General features: G+C 35.6%; 1 protein-coding gene across 4 annotated transcripts in view; it reads left to right on the forward strand.

Moving 5' to 3' along the window:
* OPA1 (OPA1 mitochondrial dynamin like GTPase) overlaps positions 1–24327 on the forward strand; it is an 87645-nt gene that overhangs the window by 15731 nt on the left and 47587 nt on the right. For 2 of the 4 annotated variants that reach the window (XM_034999839.1, XM_034999840.1), the window contains 13 exons: positions 3667–3777; positions 8537–8590; positions 12106–12210; positions 13689–13775; positions 14485–14598; positions 17548–17628; positions 17756–17830; positions 18140–18211; positions 18295–18394; positions 18717–18847; positions 21454–21526; positions 21613–21685; positions 23214–23329. In XM_034999839.1, coding sequence (XP_034855730.1) covers positions 3667–3777; positions 8537–8590; positions 12106–12210; positions 13689–13775; positions 14485–14598; positions 17548–17628; positions 17756–17830; positions 18140–18211; positions 18295–18394; positions 18717–18847; positions 21454–21526; positions 21613–21685; positions 23214–23329 — 1192 coding nt within the window. The remainder of the gene's footprint in view (positions 1–3666; positions 3778–8536; positions 8591–12105; positions 12211–13688; positions 13776–14484; positions 14599–17547; positions 17629–17755; positions 17831–18139; positions 18212–18294; positions 18395–18716; positions 18848–21453; positions 21527–21612; positions 21686–23213; positions 23330–24327) is intronic. The other 2 variants (XM_034999842.1, XM_034999843.1) reach the window with 1 other exon arrangement.

Genomic DNA, 24327 nt, shown 5'->3' on the forward strand with positions numbered 1-24327 from the left:
AACTATTTTAGTTCCATTAACTATACTCTTAACACTGAAAACAGTTGCCAGCTGAAACATTACTTACTTTGGCTTGCATTCTTTCTATCATAAAATCTCTGTCCTCAGAACACCTAGGGTAATACTGAGCTTTTAGCAAAATTGAGTGATTGATTTAACACAGTGAAAGAGATGCTAATTGAAGTAAATAAATTTCATTAATGCCAACAAGTAGGCCACAAAATCTTATATAATATGTCTTTGCTCTGATCACATGTGAATTTCTCTTGGGCTTTGATATTTGGCATCTACTGAGGAGCATAAGAATGTGAAAGTAGTACCTATGCTTGGTAACTAAAATGAAGCAGCATTGCTTAAGTAGGATTTATGTTTCTGGGATTCCTCAGGCAACAAGTAATGTAGTAACTGTGCAAAATGAAATTCCCACAGCCAACATCATCAAGCAACCACAGATCAGTAAACTTAAGTTTCCTGAGCAGCTAACTGGCAAACAAGGTTAGAATCTTAGCTAGGAAGCCAACCCACTTGTGCACTGGGGTGTAGTAGTTGGGAAGCAGAGGTATCAGCGGAAGAAAAGGAGGGAAGAACTGCATAAAGAAAAATGGAATGGCAAAACAGGCCATCCTATTTTATTCCTTCATAAGTACACTGTCCTTTTATGTCATTTAAGAAACATTAAGTACATACTGTGTACATAATACTGTTTTTTGGTAACAATTTAGAACAAAGGGGATTTGGTAGGAATTGTAATATTGATAACAACTATCTGTAATAGACTGATTTATTCATCTCTTAAAATTATCAGTTGTAGAAATTGTCCAAGTAGTAAAATAGGAAATTACATTTCTGAATAGAAGCAGGTTAAATAATCCAAATGGAAAGATATATTTCTTTCTGATATCCATTAATAAACATTTTTCCATTGACCATAAATACCTTGAGCAGAGCTATGTATTACTGGGAGGGGGAAATAGTTATTTCTAGCTAATCAAATAGAATTATTCAAACTTTGAAAAGTAGTTTAATTCATACCAGTATTTTTTGAATGGAAGTGAAAAGAAGTCTTCACTTTCATAAAGTTCTTTTCTGGACCTAGGTTACTTTGAAAAGTAATAAAGCAGGGGTTGGCACACTTTTTGTTAAAGGGCTAGGTAGTGAATATTAAGAAGTGTGGAGTATTTGCTCACTGCTTTGACATTATATAAGTTAGAATACTGGTAGTATGTTAATTAAAGTACAGGTACACGACTATATAAGCCAACACAGAAGAAACCTTTAAAAGGGTATTGTTTTGAGACATCTGAACATTTGGATGATGAGAAGTGATTATAGTAAATGACTAAATTAATAAAAATAAGTTGGATTTCTTCTTTCTGCTTTATGAAAAACAATCATACAAAAAATGAAAAAATGATAGATAGTTAGGAATGATGAGGACAGTGAGAGTAGTTGGTTGGCATTGTCTTTCTTTGCTAGATTTATCCATGACCCTAAAAGTATTCATTTAAAAGATCTATCTTTAAAGATCACCGTGATGAATGAATTTGGAAACAGATGTTGACAGTTCAGTTATGTCACCTGCCATTTTGATGTTCTCTCACTTGTCACACAAATTTCAACTAGTTTCGGGCGCCTGGGTGGCTCAGTTGGTTAAGCGACTGCCTTCGGCTCAGGTCATGATCCTGGAGTCCTGGGATTGAGTCCCACATCAGGCTCCCTGCTCAGCAGGGAGTCTGCTTCTCTCTCTGACCCTCCCCCCTCTCATGTACTCTCTCTCTCTCTCTCATTCTCGCTCTCTCAAATAAATAAATCTTTAAATAAAAAAAAATTTCAACTAGTTTCATCCTTTGATTTATAGTAAGTCAACCAGTTTTATTACTGTTGGCATAGCCTAATGTATTCAATGTAAGATTCAGACAAAAATCTCCCGAATTATATGCCAATACTTTCCCTTAATTTAAAATGCTTTACTAGAATATTAGCTTTCCTGTTTGTATTTATTTCTTTTCTGGAAAACTTTCATTTATAGTAGAAGTCTTTGGGTTATATAAAATTAAGTTATTAAGCCTCTGGATGATTCTACTAATTAAAATTTGAATGTAATGTTAACCAGCATTTTAGGAAGCTTTCTAGTTGTATTATATAAAATATAATATTTTGGACAATTATTTTAAAAATCTCTGAAGCTATTTGAAACTGCCAGTTTAGATTATTTTAATGAGTTTCGTTTTCCTAGCTCTTTTTATTTTTATAATGTGGTAAAAATTGAGCCCATTGTTCTCCCAGAGCCCTGTTCTTCTGCATATTAAATAGTGACTCCATTCATTGGAACTTTACGTTTTTTTAGGGTGTCTAATTGAAAAAATACTAGGCTTGTGACATTTTCAATCCTTAGTTGTCTTTTCTCCCACATCTCTTGGGGTCTCTTATCTAATAGGCCAGCAATTAAAAATACTGTACAGAAAATGACATGTATTGAGTACCAATCCCCATGTAAATACATTGTGATAAAAATTGCACCAGTTGGGTGCCTGGGTGGCTCAGTTGGTTAAGCGACTGCCTTTGGCTCAGGTCATGATCCTGGAGTCCCAGGATCAAGTCCCGCATCGGGCTCCCTGCTCGGCAGGAAGTCTGCTTCTCTCTCTGAACCTCCCTCCTCTCATGCTCTCTATCTCATTCTCTCTCTCAAAAAAAAAAAAAAAAATTGCACCAGTTAACATTTCATGATTATTAAATGGAATGAATTTTAAACATAGGAATGGTGATTGTGTTGTACATAGGTAACTGGGTTTTGTTTCGTTTTGAGTTTTCATAATAACTGTATTTCCAAATCTCAGTTATGTTCTTTTTTAGTGCTTTTGCTTTAGTAATTGATAGATTACTTACATTCTTAGAGGCTGTTTCTACTGAATGTCAAAACAGCTCATAAAAAGTGAAAATTCAGTCAAATACTTACTTTATGTTGTATGAATTTAAAACAGTGCCTCAAACATTATTTTTTAATTTAAAGAAAGAGAATCCTAAATTGAAGTCAGATAAGCTTGTGTGTGTAGGCATGTAGAATATATGAATTAATGTAAAACTGTGATTAACTTGATGCTTGGAAACTCAATAGTTTTGAGGGGCTATAATCTTTAAGTCATTAGATATCAAGGAAAAATACTTAAGAGTAATAATTTAATAATTAAATAAGCTATTATTTCAGTCTTGTGAGAATTATGGTTGAGAATTAAGATTTTTTTCTCCTTTTGTATCAAGTCAGGAGCATATACTAGTTCATATTGGCAGTTCAAAAATAAGGGTTGAAGTAATAAGTTGTTAACTACAATGCCACTTTCCTTGAGCATTCCAGTTAGTCTAGGTTTTACTGTATATTAATATTATATATCTGGCTCATGTTACTCAGCAGACAGTCACATTGCTTTTCGCTTTTTAAACTCTGCTGTTTCGTATTTTGAGACATCTAATTTTACCGAGGGGAAAAATGGAAATGTGGTATAGAGCCCTGTTATATAGTGGCTCTAAAGGTACAGAAATGCATTTCCGTTTTTGTTATAAGCTATCCATTCTTCCCTAACTTAACGCCCGTTCCTTGCTTGTGCCCTTTGGTTTAACATTGTTCTCCTCCCCAATTTTCCTCTTCTCCTCATTGTAAACTCATGGCAGGGTCTGCTTGGTGAGCTCATTCTCTTACAACAGCAAATTCAAGAGCATGAAGAGGAAGCACGCAGAGCTGCTGGCCAATATAACACAAGCTATGCCCAACAGAAGCGCAAGGTGATGGATCATTTAAGGGGGCTACTGATGTATTCACACTAATCAGCCATTTCTACCAAGATCATATCACCTTAATCCATTCATGGACTCCAGTGATGGGAAATTATTTTTAACAAAGTAAAAATATAAAAGATACATAATACAAATATGTAACTTTCCTGAAGTGGATAAATAAACCCAAAATATTAAACATAGGAATTTTCTCAAACTGAGATTCTCTGTGAGGGTCCATGGATTTGTATTTAGAGAAGAATTATGAATTGTGGTTTGCTTGGTCCAGTTATTGTATCAAGTCACCCTCAGTTTTTAGCTTGTCTGTGGTTCTCCCAAGTTTTCATTCCTAAAGTGTAAAGGACTGCTGTGGACAACCACTATTTAAATTATTTAAAGAATGAAATTTGCTTGTTTTAGTAAAGTGGGTCAGCAGAAAACATGGTTATTTCTTATAGAAAAAAACTATTTTGGTATAAATTTTGGGCAAAATTATTCGAATACCTGATAAAATCATTGATTAAGTTTTTCCACAATCATCAGTGAAGTCAGTACAAATAAATTTTCACCTTGGACTACCGAAGGATTGAATACTGGAAATTTGATACGATTTGGGTTGCTGAAGAACAGATTCTAATAAAAGCCAGCATAAATCTGTACAAATGTTTGGTTTTAGGTATAATCAAGAAGTCCTTAAAAGGATGCTTTTGGCTGTTAGATAGTCCCATGGTGTAGATCCCAAGTAATGTTCTGAAGAGACTTGAGTCAAAATGAAATGAATGTACTGACTTTAAAGTTACATTCTGAGATCTTGACATCAGCGTAATTAGGTTACATATATTAGATCAGGAAAGTTTTAAAAGTCATACACAAATTTTACTCAGGAAAAGAGATTCAGCCATTTAATTAGCTTCCTGTAGATTCTGGTTTGAAGTCAACCAATATTATAAATAATGATTTGATGCAGTAATTTTGCTTACTAACCTTACCTCATTTGGTGATGGGTAACACTTGAGAGTACTCCTCACAGTTTCATTTATCTTTTCAGTCACTTCCTGGCTTTTCTCAATTCCATGGCTGTAGAATCAACTCCTGTATATTTAGCTTTCAGTGAATGAACAACATAGGTTGAAATCGAAAATAAGTTATTTTCCTGTTTGGTTGAGTTAAAGTAGATGTGTTAAACCAAGGAAGGGCTTATTTTAAATGGTGCTTTAGCATTCTCTGCTCTGTATGTCATTGAAGTGCCATTTAAATATTCTAACAAATTGGATGCATAAGTTGAGCCATCTGTTCCTTAGGTTTGTTACAGAAAGAAGGGGAAAGAACTGGTATGTTCTCTTATGTTAGTTAGAAATATGAATAGCTCTAGTTAGAAGTTCTTGTTTTTTCATAATGGTAAAATAATTTGAAATGAGTCCCACAGATCTGCCATTCTAAGATTCTAAGATACAGTTTAAGATCATCGATATACTTTTGAATCGGATGATTTAAGGGATATTAGTAGTGAATAATGTTCATTTTCTGCATTGCCCAAGGTTAGTGTTCATTTGAGGCCTACTTTACTAGGCAGTTTTCAGGTTCAGAGATCTCCTTTCTCTTTCTGAGGTCATCAGATTGTCCATGTAATCTTTTATTCCACATTTTCCCCCTTTGTAAAATAGCAGCTGACAGGACTGCATCTCCATGTGGTGTGGTTTATTGAGGCGTACTTAGTCGAGCACCAGGTAGTCTGGCCCACTCTGGAGTTACCCAGTGCGAAAGTAAATGGAACTTCAAAAGCAATTCACGCTCTTCTATAATGACATCATTCCCCTGGCTGTCCCTAAAGATCATTTCCTTACTGCATCTTCCCCCGTTTCTCCCTGTAGTGACTCCCTGTACACAGGTGACTTTTTCAGCCCTTCACTGTCCTCATGATCCGAATCCCAATTCGTGAGATTTGTGTCATTCCTCCAGGCATTTGAGGTTTTCTTGAGGTGCAAAACCACAGCTTTTTGTCACTTTTTAATCATTCTTCCTCCCTTACCTTCTTGAAAATGTAAGTAGGCCTTCATTTTTTTATATCTTATTAGTAGCAGCTAATAAGCTGTCCCTATCGCTCATGTAGACAGTAGATTCAAACTGCCTTTGGTAGTTTTGCCTCCTATGAATACATACACATACATGGAAATGTTTACGAGTCCTTTACCTATGTATTTCGGTATTTCGGAATGGCCACAATGGCTTAGTAGGAAGAAATACTTAAAATACAACACTCAGGCTTGGTTTTGTGAGGAGCTAGTAAAGGTTTTTCTTTTTCAGCTTTAGCTTGTTTCTGCGGAGGATTCCGCTCTTTCTCCATCAGATTCACAGCCGTGGAATTGTAGAAAAGCTGTGGTTTCAAGACCATTGATACCCATTTCTGTCAGGGTGAGTTTCAAATTAATTTCATAATGCAAACTGAATATATTGAGCAATGGGACAAGAACTTAACTCTTGTCGTAAGTAGCAGAACTTTACCAGTAAAATGCATCAACATTAAATATACCCGGATTAGCTAGTTAAGATACTGAATAAGTGACAGGTGAAAAATCATATGTGCTATTCCCGTAAGAAAATACGGAAAAGTATCTTTTCATTATCTTTAATATTTACTTTGTAAACCTAAAGGTTTTCATCTTATTTCCTAGAATGTATTAGGTCTGATTCCCGATCCACCACCACACCTGTCTTTTAATATAATGTTAATTTTGATGTTCCATTAAACTGAGTAGATAGGAAGCATAGTGATAAAACTACACATGAGTTATGCCTAACACTTGTGCCAGAAGGGCAAATGATAAGTCCAAAGACTTCTAAAAATCCAAATTTATAAAAATCTTAACAGTCATCGTTACTAAATTACTAATATTATCATAAAGATTGTGATAGTCTAATAACCTTGTATCATTTTAACTTTTTATAGACCCTTTTTATTTTACCAAATTACCAAGTTAACCTTCTATAGACCTTGGTTTACAGTAAGCATTCTAACTTTTTTGTGTAATTGTATTAGTTACTTAATTATTGTCCCAGATGTAGAGTACTAGTGGATTTTCTATTATAATTTAGGATATATTGCAGAAGTCATTAAGTATTCACATTCAAAGCTAAAACAGTTTATACTAATACTGCTTATACATTTCATACTAACTTAGCTGCAGTTGGATGAGTATTTAATAGAACACAGTTACCTTTTAAAATGAATTGGGAATTTACACAGCAAAATTTTTATGACCACATTATTACAGCGTGATGGCATGCTGTATGAAAACAATATGGAATTATTTATTTCTTCATCGGTCTTCAAGATTTTGTTCTTTGGGTTATTGGTGCCTTCTCAACTTGCTTGTTTCCTCATATTTTAGGAGACTATTAATAATTCTTGTCCATTTTACACAAACACGGTCAAATGAGAAAGCTTCTCTCCATAAGTCTCTGCTTGCTGTACAAGAATGAGAAAACAGTAATACAAATTTTGTTTTATATTATATTTTCTTCAGTCATAGACTTTTAAGGAAAAAATAATGTTTGTAGCAAGTATTATTTTTATTTAAAAGAAGTTTGGGGAATACTTTGAGAAACTATTTGGAAAGAGGAATTAAAACCTCAAAATAACTTTTTGTGTGGATAAGAGTTATTAATGTCTACCTCAATAAGTAAATCATTTAAAATCTTTTCATATCTAGTTGCTACCATAATATCTTGATTGCTTAAATAGCCATTGAAGAAAAGTGAACAAGGACTTACATGAATTTTATCTTGAGTTTTGTCTCCTATGAAATAAATTCATGTTTATGAATTTTGATGATCAGAAATTAGACAATTATTTTGAAAGACTGAGTATGACAACTTCTGCACCTCACCAAGGAGTCAAAGCACAGTTATATGGGTTTGTCATAAATGATACCATTTTAATAAAATTGATCATTATGTTTTATATTTTGAATTATACTGTGACTAGAGTCTGTTAATGTAATAAAGTTCTTTGTTGTTTTGGATATTTTATCTTAGAACTATTAGCTTTAGTAACAATTGGAAGTAGTTTCCACAATAGCTGTAGATTTTATCCTACTTTTGTTTTATGTTTAAATCAATTTTAGTTGCCTTACTCAACTTTATTGCTACTGCATTCACTCTATTATGGGTTAGCAGATCTTGCACTGGAATTGAATTTAAAAACAAGCAACTGGCTCCACTTAAAGCTCTGAAAATACAAGTTGTTCTTTGCATTTATTAAATACTTCCCTACTTACAGAATAGAAATGGGTAATAGATACTTAACATATACACTATGACTAGTGAAATTTTTTCAGTAGCTGTAAATGATAACATGCATCTGAGTTCCCAAAACACATTTCTGTAGGTGTCAATGCTCTTTTTCTCCAAGCATCCAAATGCCTGGGGTTGAGTATAAAACAACCTATGAAAACTATAGTAACCATATGTGTTGATCTCTTATTTTTCTAACGAGCCATTCATCAGAAATGACGAGAATAGCATCTGGAAAAGGATTGCTTTTTAAGGCTTTTACGTATTAATACAGTTACAAAATTTTGATAAGCAATTTTAGTGTTGAATACAGATCTTTTGACTTTATTAAATCATTTGATTTAAAATTTGCTTTTATTAAATATGCATGTAAAGTCAGTAGTTTTTAAAAATACTTTTCAAAAAATTTAACTTACTGTACATTTTATGTAAATCTATTTCTACTGAAATAAAATTAATTTATTTAAATATTTAGGTGACAGACAAAGAGAAAATTGACCAGCTTCAAGAAGAACTTCTGCATACTCAGGTAATTCTGATGAGTAGAAAGAACCAGGGACTTTAGGGGCACCTGCAAGCCTCAGTCATTTAAGCATCTGCCTTAGGCTCAGGTCACGATCCCAGGGTTCTGGGATTGAGCCCCACATCGGGCTCCCTGCTCAGTAGGGAGTCTGCTTCTCCTCTCTCTGCCTGCCACTCCCCCTGCAAAGAGAGAGTGTGCAGGCTCTCTTTCTGTCAAATAAATAAATAAAATCTTAAAAAAAAAAAAAAAAAAGAACCAGGGACTTTATCTTAAGTTTGATAATGTGGGAATTTTTTTAAGAGAGTGAAATTTGGGGAGTGGTTTGATGATATGACCTTATAAAAAGATGTAAAAAAAAAATGCAAAAAATTGAGAAATAAGGAATAAAAAAGAAACTTGGTAAATGTGGTTTAACTCCTTTATTTATAAAAACCTATTTTTGAGTGAATCTTGTACTTCTAATTTTAAAGGAAAACTGCTATGGAAAAAAAAGTGGGGAAGAGTAACTTGTTCTTACGTAGACCTCTGCTTGCATTTTTACATTGATAGACTAAGTCATATAAGAAATTGATTTGAGTCTACTGTAGTTCTAATCAGCCCTCAGTATCTTTTCCCTTTACTTCTCTAAATCCGTATACTAATCAGATAATGACTTTTCTAAATGTATTTCTGGCACTAATTTGAAAAGCTCTTCTCCTGTAGTTTGTTATAAAACTTTCATTATTTTAAAGTTCTGTGCAATCTGATGAGTAGGTAAATTCTAGTACAAAATTGCCATATCACACACTCCATCATTAGTTAATATATTGTTATGATTACTACTATATTATGATGTAATATAAATATAATAATATATAATCTAGTTATGTTAACTTACATGGATAACAATGATGTGCAATAATTAAGAAGTTTTTGTCTTGGGGTGCCTGGGTGGCTCAGTTGGTTAAGTGACTGCCTTCGGCTCAGGTCATGATCCTGGAGTCCCGGGATCGAGTTCCGCTTCGAGCTCCCTGCTCATCAGGGAGTCTCCTTCTCCTTGTGCCCCCCCACTCCCATGTGCTCTCTCTCTCTCTCAAATAAATAAATAATAAAATCTTTAAAAAAAAATAAGTTTTTGTCTTTGAAGAAAACTTTTTTTAAGGGGGTCTCTTTTTAGGGAAAAAATACAAGAGACAACCTAGATGAAATTAAACATTATATTTTGAGTCACAGGTTTTTCTTAATATCTGTGCATTGATTTCGTTGATACCTATGCATTGATCCTCATGCCTGACTATACCATAGAATCACTTGTGCTCTGGCCATCTCCATACATATATTTTTAAAGGCTTCCCAGCCAAGCAATTGTAATCTTCAGTTCAGCCAGAGGTTAGGAATCATTGGTCTCAAAGTGTGGTCTCTGGAGCGGTTGCATCAGTATCTTTCTAGGACCTTGTTAGAAATGCAAATTATTGACCCCTTCCAAAACCTCTTGAATCAGAAACTGTAGAAGTAAAACCCAGCAATCTTTCTTTTTAAAAGCCCTCAAATTATTCTGATGCATCCTTAAGTTTGAGAACTATTAGTCTAGATCTTTGGAGGACAGCTCAGTAACACATCTCTGCAGAATGGCTGAAGATTGGCACCTATACCAAATGTTCGATCCCCAGAAAATGTAGACCCCATAATTGATTCCGTATTTACAAAGAAATGAGCCAGTGGAAATTCTACCATCCTTACATATTCATTGATATCAACTCTTTGACTTGTGCAATTTGTAGTGTCAGCCAGTGGGCATTGACACAAACACTGTATGAAAAATTCCTAATACTATAATAAGCCCTGAGGTTCTCTATATCAGTGATGTGCAAGAGAAATATAATGCAAGCCACATGTGTAATTTAAAATTTTTACATTCCAAAAAAGGTAAAAAGGAATAGGTAGGACTGATTTTAATAATATATTTTATTTAACCCAGTAAATTCCAAATTAGTATCATTTAAATGTGTAATTAGTATAAAAATAGTAATGAGGTATTTTATTCATTTATTTACTGAATCAAAAAGTCTGGTATGTATTTTACACTTAACAGTACATCTCAGTTCAGACTAACTACATTTCAGAGTGCTCAACAGCTCCAGTGCCTAGTGGCTACCATATTACACAGCAAAGATCTATTTATGTCAGAATTTTGTTGTATATGTTATATATACAATGTATAAATGAACAAGGATTGTTAAAAAATGTTTATAGTAGAATCTAGCTTCTAGTTCTACCTGTCTCATATTACAGAGTTCTGTAGAATATGCTTTTTTAAAATTTGACTATAGTTGGACATTCTCTGAGGATAGACCCCCTGATTTCCTGTTAATTTACTTTGTTCTTGAAAGATTACAACAACCTAAAAATTTTCCTAAGAATGATTTTCCATTTTGAAAGGCATGATATTAGAAGTTGGACATAAATGTTCTGCTGGTTGTAGGAACAAGTAATTCTTAATAGTGTCTGAACATTATTCATGTTTAGAGAAGAAATGATGGTATACAAACTGAAATGACCAAGTAGAAGAGGATCACATTTATTTGAGAAGAAAAGTGTATAGCTAAGCATCTACTTTGGCAAAACAAGCTGTCTACATGTATTAGTCTTAATTTAAATCTGTTTTTATATCAGTATTTTAAAAATTAATGTGTAATCTCTGGCCTTGGTAACCAAAATTTGGAGTTTGAGCTCTTGACTCTGCCTATATTCAAAACCCTGTGACCTTGGATAGGCTATCAAGGGTCCCTAACCTCAGGTCCCTAATCTAGGTTACCTTTGCCTCATGTAAAGACTTAAGGAAGCTAATGCTTGTAAAACACTCAGTATTGGGCCTGTCACATAATATATGCTCAGGTACTATTAGCTGTTGTTATTTTATATCATTTTAATATATAACATAAAATAATATGGGGAATGGGAAGAATTTGAATTTTTGTCAAATATCCCTATAGTAAAGACGTAAATTTTTGATGTAATAGGAAATACTGTTTCAATAGAGTGTACTTGGGCGCGTGGGTGGCTCAGATGGTTAAGCGTCTGCCTTCGGCTCAGGTCATGATCCCAGGGTCCTGGGATCGAGTTCCGCATTGGGCTCTCTGCTCCTTGGGAGCCTGCTTCTCCCTCTGCTTCTCTCTCTCTGTCTCTCATGAATAAATAAATAAAATCTTTAAAAAAAAAAAAATTGAGTGTACTTAAGAACTTGCTTCTTTAAATTCTTACATTTTAGTATTTTTAAATAATTCAGTTTCTTCATTGTAAATAGCAAAGAATTTTCCAAATAAAATGCCAGATTATAATAGAAAAATGAATTCCACTGTTTGAGATAATTTTCATAATTGATTTTGTTCTCTCAACATTTTTGAAGAAGCTTTTTAGATGAAATAATTCATTTTAAATATTCAGGAAATATGACTTCAGGATTTTGGAAGATTTTAATTTAGACTTAATTAAATTATTAACTCATCTTTTTCTTACATAGTTACGGTGTTATTTTGTTACAGTTAAAGTACCAGAGGATCTTGGAACGGTTAGAAAAAGAGAACAAAGAATTAAGAAAATTAGTATTGCAGAAAGATGACAAAGGCATCCATCACAGAAAACTTAAGGTATTTTCAGCTTACCTTAATTTTGCTAGTTCCAGAACTTTGCTACTTCACATTGTGCGTTCATCAATACCAGTTTTTAAAGCTGTAATGTGTTCTATCCTTTTCTTTCTAACCTTATATCCTTGGGAGATAGGGAAGTCTTTTCCTATATTAAGACACCTCATAAATTATAGTCACCAGACATTTGTTTCATATGAGGCCCATACAATTTTCATTCTTTTGACAGTCATTTCTTGTGAATCAATTTAGTTTTCTAAAATACCCCATTTGTCTTTAGGCTTATTTAATTTCTGTAGTTATAAGTCAGAATTGTGAGTTGAGGGACATGTAGGTATGACTTAGCATCATAACTTACTTGTATTTCCAGGGAATGATTAGTCTACTTTCTTCAGTTTTATAAGAATTTTACATTTTCTTCTGGAAGGTTTCTTAGGCATTTTAAAGCATTTTTGTAAAAAGCATATGCTAGTATTTTTATCAGCACGTTGGTAATCACCATTATCAGTAAGTTAAATCTCATTATTGCCCACTAAACCAAGCTGTATTTGCTGAATTAATCTGAAGTAATATTTTTAACTTATATCTCATATAAGTAAACAGATTTTGTGTGTAGCAAACCTACAATAAATCATGGCACATGTATTCTGAGGCCAAGGTCCAAAGATAAGTAGTTCTAGTTTAATCAACATGTATTAGTAGTTCTGACTCTAAATTATGTCTGCATAAAACAGATAAATAGCATGGCTTTATTCACAAGTTATACATGGCAATTGAGAAAAGTCATGTCCAGTGTTAATATATTTTGAGAGTTCACCTCAAAAACGGTATTTTCTCTCATAAAATGAAATAGTAATGAAAATTTCAAGTTTTTTGTTTATTTTTAGGTGGAAGGGATAGCAGTTGCTTTCCATTTAATTACTTCTTGGTGTTAGGAAGATGAAAGGAAATGTAGGCCCTCGTTTTCTTCCTACCTTGCATTGAAACTTGTCTTTAATTATTAAATGCTTGGCATAGTAGTCCTTTTTTTCCTCACTTGTTTATTTATTTATTCATTTGTTCTTCAGATACTCTCTTGAAGCTTATTATTTGCCAGGTACCATGTTCTGTCCGGGTCCTAGAGAGAGAAACAATGCAGGATGCCTGCCCTTGATGCTCTTTTGGCCTTTAATTGTTGGGCATTTAATATTAGCTCTTCAATATTAAACAGTAACTTCCCTCTTTTAACATTTAATTGGAAGGTTAGGAAATCCTCAGTTAAGGTACTATATTAAATCAACATATCTCTAAATAAATTGAATATGAAAAAATGGAATTTTATTCTGTACCATTTTACTATGAAAGTGTTATTTATGTAATTAGAAAAAAACAATACAATCATTATGGAAGAACATTTTGGATTTATCAGCTTTTTTTCTCTTGACACATCTGATTTTCTTTAATTTGTTCATTGTTTAATACTAATTTTTAAAATTTTATAGAAATCTTTGATTGACATGTATTCTGAAGTTCTTGATGTTCTATCTGATTATGATGCCAGTTACAATACACAAGATCATCTGCCAAGGGTAAGTGAAAAATTAATACATAGTGAACTTACTCTTTAGCAAAAGAACACTTTAGGGTTTAAAAAAGTTATGTTTGTCTATATATGTGTATATATATGTATATATATATACACACTCAGACACACAGTATAGCCATATACATATGGACACACCACACAGACATAAATAGAGACATATATTTTTTACCTATATAATGTTATTTATGTGCTCTAGATGATGTCTTAAGCATTGAATGTTGTTTGACTATTTTGGTCCATTGGCTTACTTATATTTATGTGTAATGAAGTAAGGTTATCAGGTACTTGGCATTATACATTTGTAACATCCATGAAACTAAAATTCCGGAACAGTGGATGAAATTAGTCAGTGAGTGAAATTTAACATCATAAAGTTGAAAATGTTTTTATGAAGAGTAAACTGGCTGTGGAAAAGATTTGTAGAACATGAATGATCTGGTTTTAGAAGTGGTGGCTTAATTAGCACAACTTTTTATTAAAAATTTGGTTATAAATAATGGATCCAATTAAGATTTTGCTGTTTGTATTTTCAGTATGCATAGAGGTAAACCGTCTTTGTTTTTATGGATGGGATTTTTAAAATCATTTAACTGTAGGTATTTTAAAAGACTGAAAAATCTCAGCGGTATTTCCTATTTAAATATAAGCCTGTATTTAAAAATCTGAATTAATGTTATGTGTTCTATGGTAAGGTGGTTGTGGTTGGAGACCAGAGTGCTGGAAAAACTAGTGTGTTGGAAATGATTGCCCAAGCACGGATATTCCCTCGAGGATCTGGGGAAATGATGACACGCTCTCCGGTTAAGGTAGGACAGTAGGCCATCTGGAGGGAGCTCCTCAGGAAGGTAGCTGCTTCATTGAAGTTTGTTCATTATGTTGAAGTGAAGAATTGTAACTAAAAGGAATTGATACATAGCACTGGGAATTAGTCCTATTGTGGAAATTGGTGGAGGCACAGCCTGGAGACGAGTGTGACAGGAGCGGAGCGGGTGATGGAAGAGAGAGAGGAGGGCAGAGGCGTGGTAGGGCCGGGCTGCCCTGAGCTGTTGTTAGGATCCTGGATTTTATTCAGAGTGAGGTCACTGAGAGGCTGAGTTAGAAGATAAGAATATTGGAAGTGGAGTCAATAAATGTAGATAATTTTCCTGGTTTACTGTAAGAAGATAGAGCAATGGGGCAGTAGCAGTTGAAATGTATTGCGTCAAGGGAAAGATATTTACATACTGATTATAATGATCTACTTTGAGAGATAAAAATGATGATGTAAGAGACAGGGAACAATTGATTGCAGTAGTAGGGTCTTTGAGGTAGAAGGCTGGGACTCAGCATGCAATATATAGACGTTCTAACAGTTCATCTGCAGTCACAGGAAAAAAGTCTATGGCTACAGTCTTTCGTTCAACAAATAGTTATGGAGTGCTTAATACATTCAGCACTGTTCTAAGCAGTGTGTTGGTTAAACAAAACAAAGATCCTTGCCATAATGGAGAATACATTCTAGTAGGGGAAGCAGGCAATGAAACGAGAGGCTAGATTATCAGCTGTGAAGTAAAGAGGGGGGAAGGTATTAAAAATTGAGCTAAGAAGTCTTTCTTGGCGAGTGTGACTCCAGAAGTGAGTTGATGACAGAAGGCAAGATAATAGGATTCCTGAGCCATACTAAGGGCTCCATTAAGATCTGTGGATACAGGGGTGCCTGGGTGGCTCAGTCGGTTGAGTATCTGACTCTTAGTTTTGGCTCAGGTCATAATCTCAGGGTCATGAGAATGAGACCCACTTTGGGCTCTGTGCTGGGTGTGGGGCCTACTTAAGAGTCTCTCTCTCCCTCTGTCCATCCTTCTGCGCACCACCCCCAACATGGGCACTTTCTCTCCAAAAAAAAAAAAAGATCTGTGGACATAAATTTGAGGGAAAGCTGTATGGGTGTGGGTGTGTGTGGGTGTGTGTTTTCTTTTACTTTAGCTGGTGGTTGTAGAGTAATTGGAGAATTAGAAAATTGACATCACCAAGAACGAAGGCCAGAATAGACAATAAGGCTGATGCTAAAATCTTCCAGAAATGAAGTCTGTTCATAACTGCAATAGGCAGTCTAGTGTGATTTATACGGAATGCACTGTTTTGGGTCTGGGTGTCAATTCAACTATGTTGTGTAAAACTAGTTTCTTTTCCATTGTTCTGTAGTTTTGTGTGAACACACCAAAATTTATAGATCCATTTTACTATTGATGGGCACTTGGGATATTTCCAGTGGGGGGAAATCTGACTGCACCTCATATCTTGCTCTATAATCATCTCTAAAAACATTGTAAAAACCTACCTTCTACATTGCCACTAGCATTCTAATTGTAGCGGCTGTTATATGAATAACATGATGAATGATGTTTTGGTAAAATAACATTATGAATGATGTTATATTTTAGGAAGGAATTAATTTTCTTCTAGCAGACAAGTAAATCATGGACAGATTTCCTTCTCTCCAGTTCACCATTACACCTCTAGAATTTACCAGGACTTCTCCTCCCTGATGGACTCTGAACTCCAGATTTTTGTCTCTCCTAAACAGATTGCCAGAATCTTGACTTAGCATTTTAGCCTTTTTAGCAGATTCTTTCTGCTTTGTTAACTCATGTGCAAACACCTTATGGGGAAATTGTGCACAAAAGGTAGGGCTTGGTCTTTGGAGATTTCATTTCTGCTGTCTTTTTTTCTGGGGCTTTACCACCTTAACCCAGGGATGCTTGATACCCTGATCTCTTATCTTGTCTCCTCAACCCAGTAAGACTGCTTCAAGTTTTAACCTTTTCTCTTATGCTACCCTGTGCCATAAATCAGCAAGCACCCTGAAGGAAAACAGCCGTAGGAGTGTGCCCTAAAATCCTCTGGGGTCTTGGACCAAGTCCAGGCTGCCATGGTTGCTCTCCAGTGCCTTCAAACAGCTGAGTTTTATTGGTTATCTAGCCTGCTTAGCTTGTCTCAGTAGAAGGAATTGTATTTTAAAAAGTGAAATCGGATCATTATAAAGAAACTTGAAAAGTTACAACTGAAAAGTAAAGGAATGTGAACTTAAAAGTTCTCATGAAAGCCCTGACTGTTGATATATAAGCTGTTAGAAAATTCCTTATGCAGATGTCACTCACTCCTTGGGTGAAGGCTGCCTTAGCTCCCCTGTGGTCAGTCTTGTGTGCACCTAGGTTTTGCTACACTGTCCTGTTAGCTTTGTGTATATTCTTCCCAGGAGATCTCAGTGAGATCTAAACCAGGGACAGTCTGTTCTTTGTTTCTCCTCCCCCCCCCCCCCCCCCCCCCCCGGAACACTTGACACAGTTAGCCCTCAATAGATAGAAATTGAATAAATGAATTGTCCTTTACCTAAATTGACCTGTGAAGTTAAATCCAAGATTTCTTTTTGTTTTTCAAGTTTTAGGTTGATGGTTTTGTGCTCAGTAGCCTTACAGCCTTGACTGGGAAAGGAGACGGGCAGCAGCATTTAATTTTAGGTCATGAAAGATAAAGAGTAGCCATCAGTCTTGTTGGGAAATTACAGCACATGCAAGAGATGTATGGACAATACAGATAAAAAATTCTATAGTCTCTGTATTGCCATGTTGACAGCCCCCAGGGGTGTTCCTGATGTGTACTATGAGGGCATGCCCAGATTTATGCAGTGCAGTGGGCGCCTCTAGACCATGTAAGTCCTATGGGATCAGTATGAATTGTAAATGCATTACTACCTCTCGATTTTCCATTAATTTCAGGTTACTCTTAGTGAAGGTCCTCACCACGTGGCCTTGTTTAAAGATAGTTCTCGGGAGTTCGATCTTACCAAAGAGGAGGATGTAAGTAGAATTTACATGGAGGTTCATGTGTGTAACTTTATAACTCCTATAAGCTTATGAAAGACAACTAACTGGAATACTTGTTAGCTGAAGATTTTCATAGGATTTTGTTGTTTTCCATTAATAGCTTGCAGCATTAAGACATGAAATAGAACTCCGAATGAGGAAAAATGTGAAAGAAGGCTGTACTGTTAGTCCTGAGGTAAGTGTTGTAATTCATTTTAACAATGTTCTATGGAAATTCAAAGTTAATGATTTCAGATAAATCATGATATTGGTATTTGTGTTTAGATTGCAGCTATTCTAAGATACATAGATTTTTTTTTTAATATTCCAAATAATGTATCATTTTGTGGGTGATGTTCTAGAATAATTAACTAAAAGGATTAGAAAAAGAGTAACTTCTTTCTGAATGGATGAGATGCAGAATTTTCAGAATATATATCACTAATAAATTCCTAACAAACCAACCCCCCCACAATGAGTTTTGTTTTGTTTTTTCCCTGAGTAGACCATATCTTTAAATGTAAAAGGCCCTGGACTGCAGAGGATGGTGCTTGTTGACTTGCCAGGTGTGATTAGTGTAAGTATATACAAAATGTGTATTTTGTCTTGTTCCTATTGTGGAAAATATGTATAATGACATTTAAAACCTTTTTCTTCAAGACTGTGACATCAGGCATGGCTCCTGACACGAAGGAAACTATTTTCAGTATCAGCAAAGCTTATATGCAAAATCCTAATGCCATCATACTATGTATTCAAGGTAAATCTTATCAAAAGGTTTTAATTGCACTGATATGCTTCCTTCTTTAGCAATCTAAGCTTTGCTCTAAATATGCATGTTACATAAAAATACAAGATAAATGTCTTGCATTTCATTAGTAAATGGAATTGAAATTGGGAATATTTTGAAAAATTTCATTGTAGGCATCACAGATTTTTATTGACTAGAATTTCTTTTCATAACTAAGATAAATGTATTAAGAAAATTTTTCTTACTATAATCTAGATATAAGGGTGTAGCGTATAGAAGTTTTAAAATCTACTTTGCAGTTGTTAAGTATCATTTTTCAAATTTTTTTCAGATGGATCTGTGGATGCTGAACGCAGCATTGTTACAGACTTGGTCAGTCAAATGGATCCTCATGGAAGGAGGACAATATTTGTTTTGACCAAAGTAGACCTGGCAGAAAAAAATGTGGCTAGCCCAAGCAGGGTAAGGGCAAGTTCTTCATTATGAGAAAACAGATTCTTCGTACAAGCTTCAGCCATGATAGGGACTGGTGATAAAAACAAAAACAAACAAGCAAACAAAAACTCCTTGTGGAATACTTTAGTGGGATTTTTCTTCTCATTAAAAACAAAGTATTAGAAAGTTATAATAAATTATTTAAGTGCAATTTTGAAGTATAAATAAAATTCCATAATTTTCAGTTTGTTTACTTGAGAAATCCTTAGAAAACTGTTAATATTGCTTACTCTAATTTAAATAATCTTGTATGCTGACAGTCATTAACCACTTATTAATTAACCACAAATTAATAATGATTGTGGGGTTTCTTTTCTAAATTTTTTTTTCTTTTTAGTTAATGTTCATAAATTAGTGTAGGCCTGGTGACGCTACATTGTGTATACTTTTTTTTTTTTTAAACAAACATTACCTTTCCTAACTGATCAAAGACTAAGAAGCAGATTAATAGGGAAGGCACTGGGTTGGTGTCAGGGCTCAGCATTCTTATCCATGCTCCACCACCAACTGGCTATGTGTCCTTGGGCAAATCTTGTTAATTCTCTGCATCTAGTTAGTGCATAATCCATCCTATTAATCTAGTTGATCTTTAGGGTCATTTTCATTTCTGAAATTCTGCAACTTCATACATGTCCCTCCTGTCCCTCTCCTATAACAATGAAAGAGTTTTATTTCAGGATGACCTTGTAAATATTATTAGGGTGCAAGTTGTGACTTAGGGCATGCTCTTTACTTAGTTGTAAAGGCAGAAGGTAGTGGTTGAGAGTACAGAATCTGTAGCCAGATTGCTTGCTTTCAAATGCTGGCTCTGCTCTTTGCTAGCTGTATAATGTTGGGTAAATTTTTAAACTTTTTTAATGCTTTCGGCTTCCTCATCTGTTGGGAATGAAGATAATGGGTACTATCTCATAGGTTGCAAAGATTTAATGAGTTAAATATTTGTTGTGAAGTGGTTAAAATAGTGCTTGGCACTGTCTTACAATACATGGTGGCTCTCCTCTGTTATTATTTTATCTTGATCCCCCATAGCACAACTTCAGGTATAAGTACCCATCCCTTGTGCTACTGCTTAGAATTTCTCTCCTTCCCACCTGAAACTTGCTGCAAGTGTGCCTATTGTGCTGGGTTCCCAAGATAGACCACCCCAAAGTTCACCGATTCCGTAGAGGGACTCACAGGACTCAGCACATAGTCATCCTTACACCTAACATCTGTTAACAGTGATTGGATACAAAGCAGAATCACAAAAGGCAAAAGTACAAGAGATGATATCTGGAGGAAACCAGGCTCAGGTTTCCCAGAGCCCTCTCCCAGTAGAGTCCTGCAGGAAGCACTTAATCCCTCCAGCAACAAGTTTCTCATGAGAGACTCAACACCTAAGGTTTTTACTGGGGGCTGTTCATGTAGGCACCCTCAAGTACCAAAATTCCAGACACCCAAAGGAAAGCAGATGTTCAGCAGAAACCACATTACTCACACAATGAGCCACTGTTATGCGGGGAAAGTTTTGTATCAATGTGGGGATTGTTTACCAATGAGGTCCTCAGATGCCAGTGAAAGGCGAGCAGGCCTTTCTAAGGACAGCAGTCTCAGGCTGCTATGTTAACTCTTCTCTGCACAGCCTCCCTGACCTTTACTTTGCTGTACTGGGGGGCGGGGTAGGGGGGTGTGTGCCTGCTATGGTGGTATTGGACCTGGTTTGGAGACAGGGAGAAACAAGGTCGAAGGGAATTCTGTACCTCCTTCCCACATCCCTTCATTTCTCTCATTCCTTTCCCCTCTTCTCTAGGATAGTGAGTTTATATTTCTTCTGAAATGCAATTGAAATTTGTATCAATCCTTTTTTATACCAAAGAGTCAGCATTAGCTCAGGGGTGTAACTTGTCTTAGAGAAGGGATTTTTACTGCAGTATTAATGTGAACGGGCTTCTGGGAGCAGGAACTCTTAAACTGTGAATGATAGATCTCTATGCAAATATGCATTTTTCTGGGGACGAGTCTCTGGTTTTTATTCCATTTAGAAAAGGGTTTTTGACCCTAAAAGAGATGAGAGCCAGTGGATCCCAATATTTTTAAAAGTAGAGTAAGATAAGACAGTCCAACTTGGTTAGAATTTATCTATTTGAAGAAGAGTATGGGGAAATAATCATCACAGCTGCCATTACCGAGTGCCTCTGTGTGCCTGGCACTGTGGTTCGTATCGTAGTGCCTCAGAGAATCTTCTCAACAGTCATTTTGAAAAAAAGTAAGTAGCTTCTTAAGGCCTTATAGCTAGTAAGTGGTGGAGCTGAAATTAAACTGAGGCCTGACCCCAAAGCACTGCACATCATTCCAAGTTTTAATAATGCATCTTAGGTCTTAATAATGCATCTTTTAGTGTAGTAAAATTAAATATAATCATTTTTCCCCTCAAGTAGTGATTAAAAAACATTTTAATACTTTTGTACAGATTTATATATTTGACTGAATATATATATGCAGCATTATTAAATTTTCTTTCTGCATAGTATGTTGTGCTTTAAAAAAATTATATAAACCTACATCTCACATTTATTTCCCACTTTTAAAAATAGATTCAGCAGATTATTGAAGGAAAACTCTTCCCAATGAAAGCTCTGGGTTATTTTGCTGTTGTAACAGGAAAAGGTATGCAAAGATGGATTATCATAATTTAAGTTTTTGTTGTTTTCAAATAAGATTAATTTTCTTAGACCTCCAACATCTTTCCCTAGGAAACAGCTCTGAAAGCATTGAAGCTATAAGAGAATATGAAGAAGAATTTTTTGAAAATTCAAAACTCCTGAAGTAGGTATATGGTTTAACTATTTGAAGATTTTTGTAGTGAGGGAGTAGCTTAAACTGTTTTCACTTAAAAGTTTGTTTTATAGCTGCTAGTTTAACATTGAATTTCCAGCATTTTTCCGAAATAGTGATCTGTATCTAATAGGCAAGTCCTCAAGCTACTCAGAATTAGGAGCATCTTATCACTGGTATAATACATGCTGGTGTAAAAAACTGCCCCTCGGGCTGTGGGCACTGAAAGACAACACGGACACCTCCTTTGTTGTTTTACTTATGAAATAATATTTAAAAATCAACGCTTACATTTTTATTTGTTTATCTTTTAAAGAAACCCATCCTTCTGGTATTTTACTTTATTTATTTATTTATATTTTAAGTAAACTCTACCCCTGACGTGGGTATCAAACTCACAACAAGATTCGCGCTCTACCAGAGCGCCTGGGTGGTTCAGTCAGTACAGCATCCACCTCTAGATTTTGGCTCAGGTCATGATCTCAGGGTTGTGGGATTGAGCCCTACATTGGGCTCTGCACTTAGTGGGGAATCTGCTTGAGATTCTCTCTGTCTCTCCCTCTGCCTATCCCCCCAGCTTGCTCCCATGAGCTCTCTCTCTCAAATAAATAAATAAATAAAATCTTTTTTTATTGTTTTAAGATTTTATTTATTTACTTAATTGAGAAAAGTGGGCAGGCGGGGGGAGGAGCAAAGGGAAAGGGACAAGCAGACTCTGTGCTATGCGCGGAGCCCAACGTGGGGCTTGATCTCATGACCCCAAGATCATGACCTGAGCTGAAACCAAGAGTCAGATGGTTAAACAACTGAGCCACCCAAGCACTCCTAAATAAATAAAATCTTAAAAAAAGAAAAAAGTTGCATGCTCTACCAACTGAGCCAGCCAATTTCCCTCAACAGTTATGTTGTGAATACCTGTATTTGGTTCTCTTCAGTATTGGGGAAAGTTGGAGTGGAGGGTGGGGTTGTCAAAGGGGTATCCCTAAATAGATATTGACAGAAATTAACAGAAAATAAGATCCTGACAGAAAAGCAAAAAGGAAGAGCTAAAGGACAACTGAATTATATTAAAACCTTATATATAGAAGCTCTTAAAATGGCAAGGTATGTTTGCATCTGTATTAGTATAGTAAATCAAGATAGCTCGTGCAAACATGGTCTTGAGTATATTCTGTGGGGAGGAGCTGACAGTCATATGGAACTTACCTGTCCAACATGATAGGCACTAGCCTCCGGTGGTTACTTGAATTTGAATTAGTTAACTTGAAAGAAATTTAAACTTCTGTTCCTCAGTCACACCAGCCATACATTCCAAGGGCTCAAATACCTCAAGGGGCTAGTAGCTACCATGTTGGATAGCTCAGATAGAGGTCGTTTTCCGCATCACAGGTTTTATTGAACAGCGCTGGTACAAAATATGAGTGACTCTTCTCTTATAACAAGCACATTTTCAAACGTGGTGAGAGTGTTGTCCTTTTTGCCATTTTTATGTACCGTAGCTCTTGTTATTTTTTAATAGGACAAGCATGCTAAAGGCACACCAGGTGACTACAAGAAATTTAAGCCTTGCTGTTTCAGACTGCTTTTGGAAAATGGTACGAGAGTCAGTTGAGCAACAGGCTGATAGTTTCAAAGGTAAGTTGTCTTTTTAAAATAAGCTAACAACTTCAGGGCGCCTGGATGGCTCAGTTGGTTAAGCGACTGCCTTCGGCTCAGGTCATGATCCTGGAGACCCGGGATCGAGTCCCGCATCAGGCTCCCTGCTCGGCAGGGAGTCTGCTTCTCCCTCTGACCCTCCCCCTTCTCATGCTCTCTCTCTCTTAAATAAATAAAATCTTAAAAAAATAAAATAAGCTAACAACTTCAGACATTTTATTAGTTGGCAGTCTTAGGTATCCAGCAGATTCTTTATTCCCTGAACAGTTGCTTTTTAGTTCATTTTCTATTAGTATGTGGAAAACGGAAAAAATACAAATTTCCAGTTGTTGTTCAAGAACACTTTCTCCTTCAGAGGAAACATCGCAAGGAGCACTTTGCAGATTAAACAGAGTAGCAAGTTTGCAGTAGTGTTTGGGAGAAAACTTAGTAAACTAGACGGGACTCAGATTCCCCCATTTCAGGGGGAAGAGAGGAGTGGTGTTGGAAGGCAGAGCAGCCTGGGCTTCAGCTATTTTGTCCTAGTTCCTGAATCCCACACTTTCCTGCTCTGTGGCTTTGCTTCCATAGTTGCATTTGACTGAGAGTATACTTTCCTTCCCTTTTCCCACTTGGGAATTCTACGTGCTTAGTCCCTCAGCAACCCTGTGAGTATTGTTATTGTTCCCATTCTACAGAAGGGGAAAGTGGGGCACCAGAGTTAACTCACCTAAGTGATGCACCCAGCATCACACACAATAGATAATAGACCCAGGATTTGAATCCTGGTGATGTGATTCCAAAGTCCATGCCTTTAGCAGCTGTACTAAGCTATTTCAGCTCTGTGTTATGTGGATTGAAGATGGAGAAACAAGTCAAGAAGATTGGTTTGGAAAGCTGTTGCAATAGTGAGATTCTGAGATGTTGAGAGCCAGGATACTCAGGAGCCATCGATGCACACTCAGAAATTCAGTTAGTACAGAGAGATGTGTGATCAC

The sequence above is a fragment of the Mirounga leonina genome, unplaced genomic scaffold (assembly GCF_011800145.1).
Source record: "Mirounga leonina isolate KUSES-001 unplaced genomic scaffold, KU_Mleo_1.0 Mir_115, whole genome shotgun sequence".
In the NCBI taxonomy this organism is placed as follows: Eukaryota; Metazoa; Chordata; class Mammalia; order Carnivora; family Phocidae; genus Mirounga; species Mirounga leonina.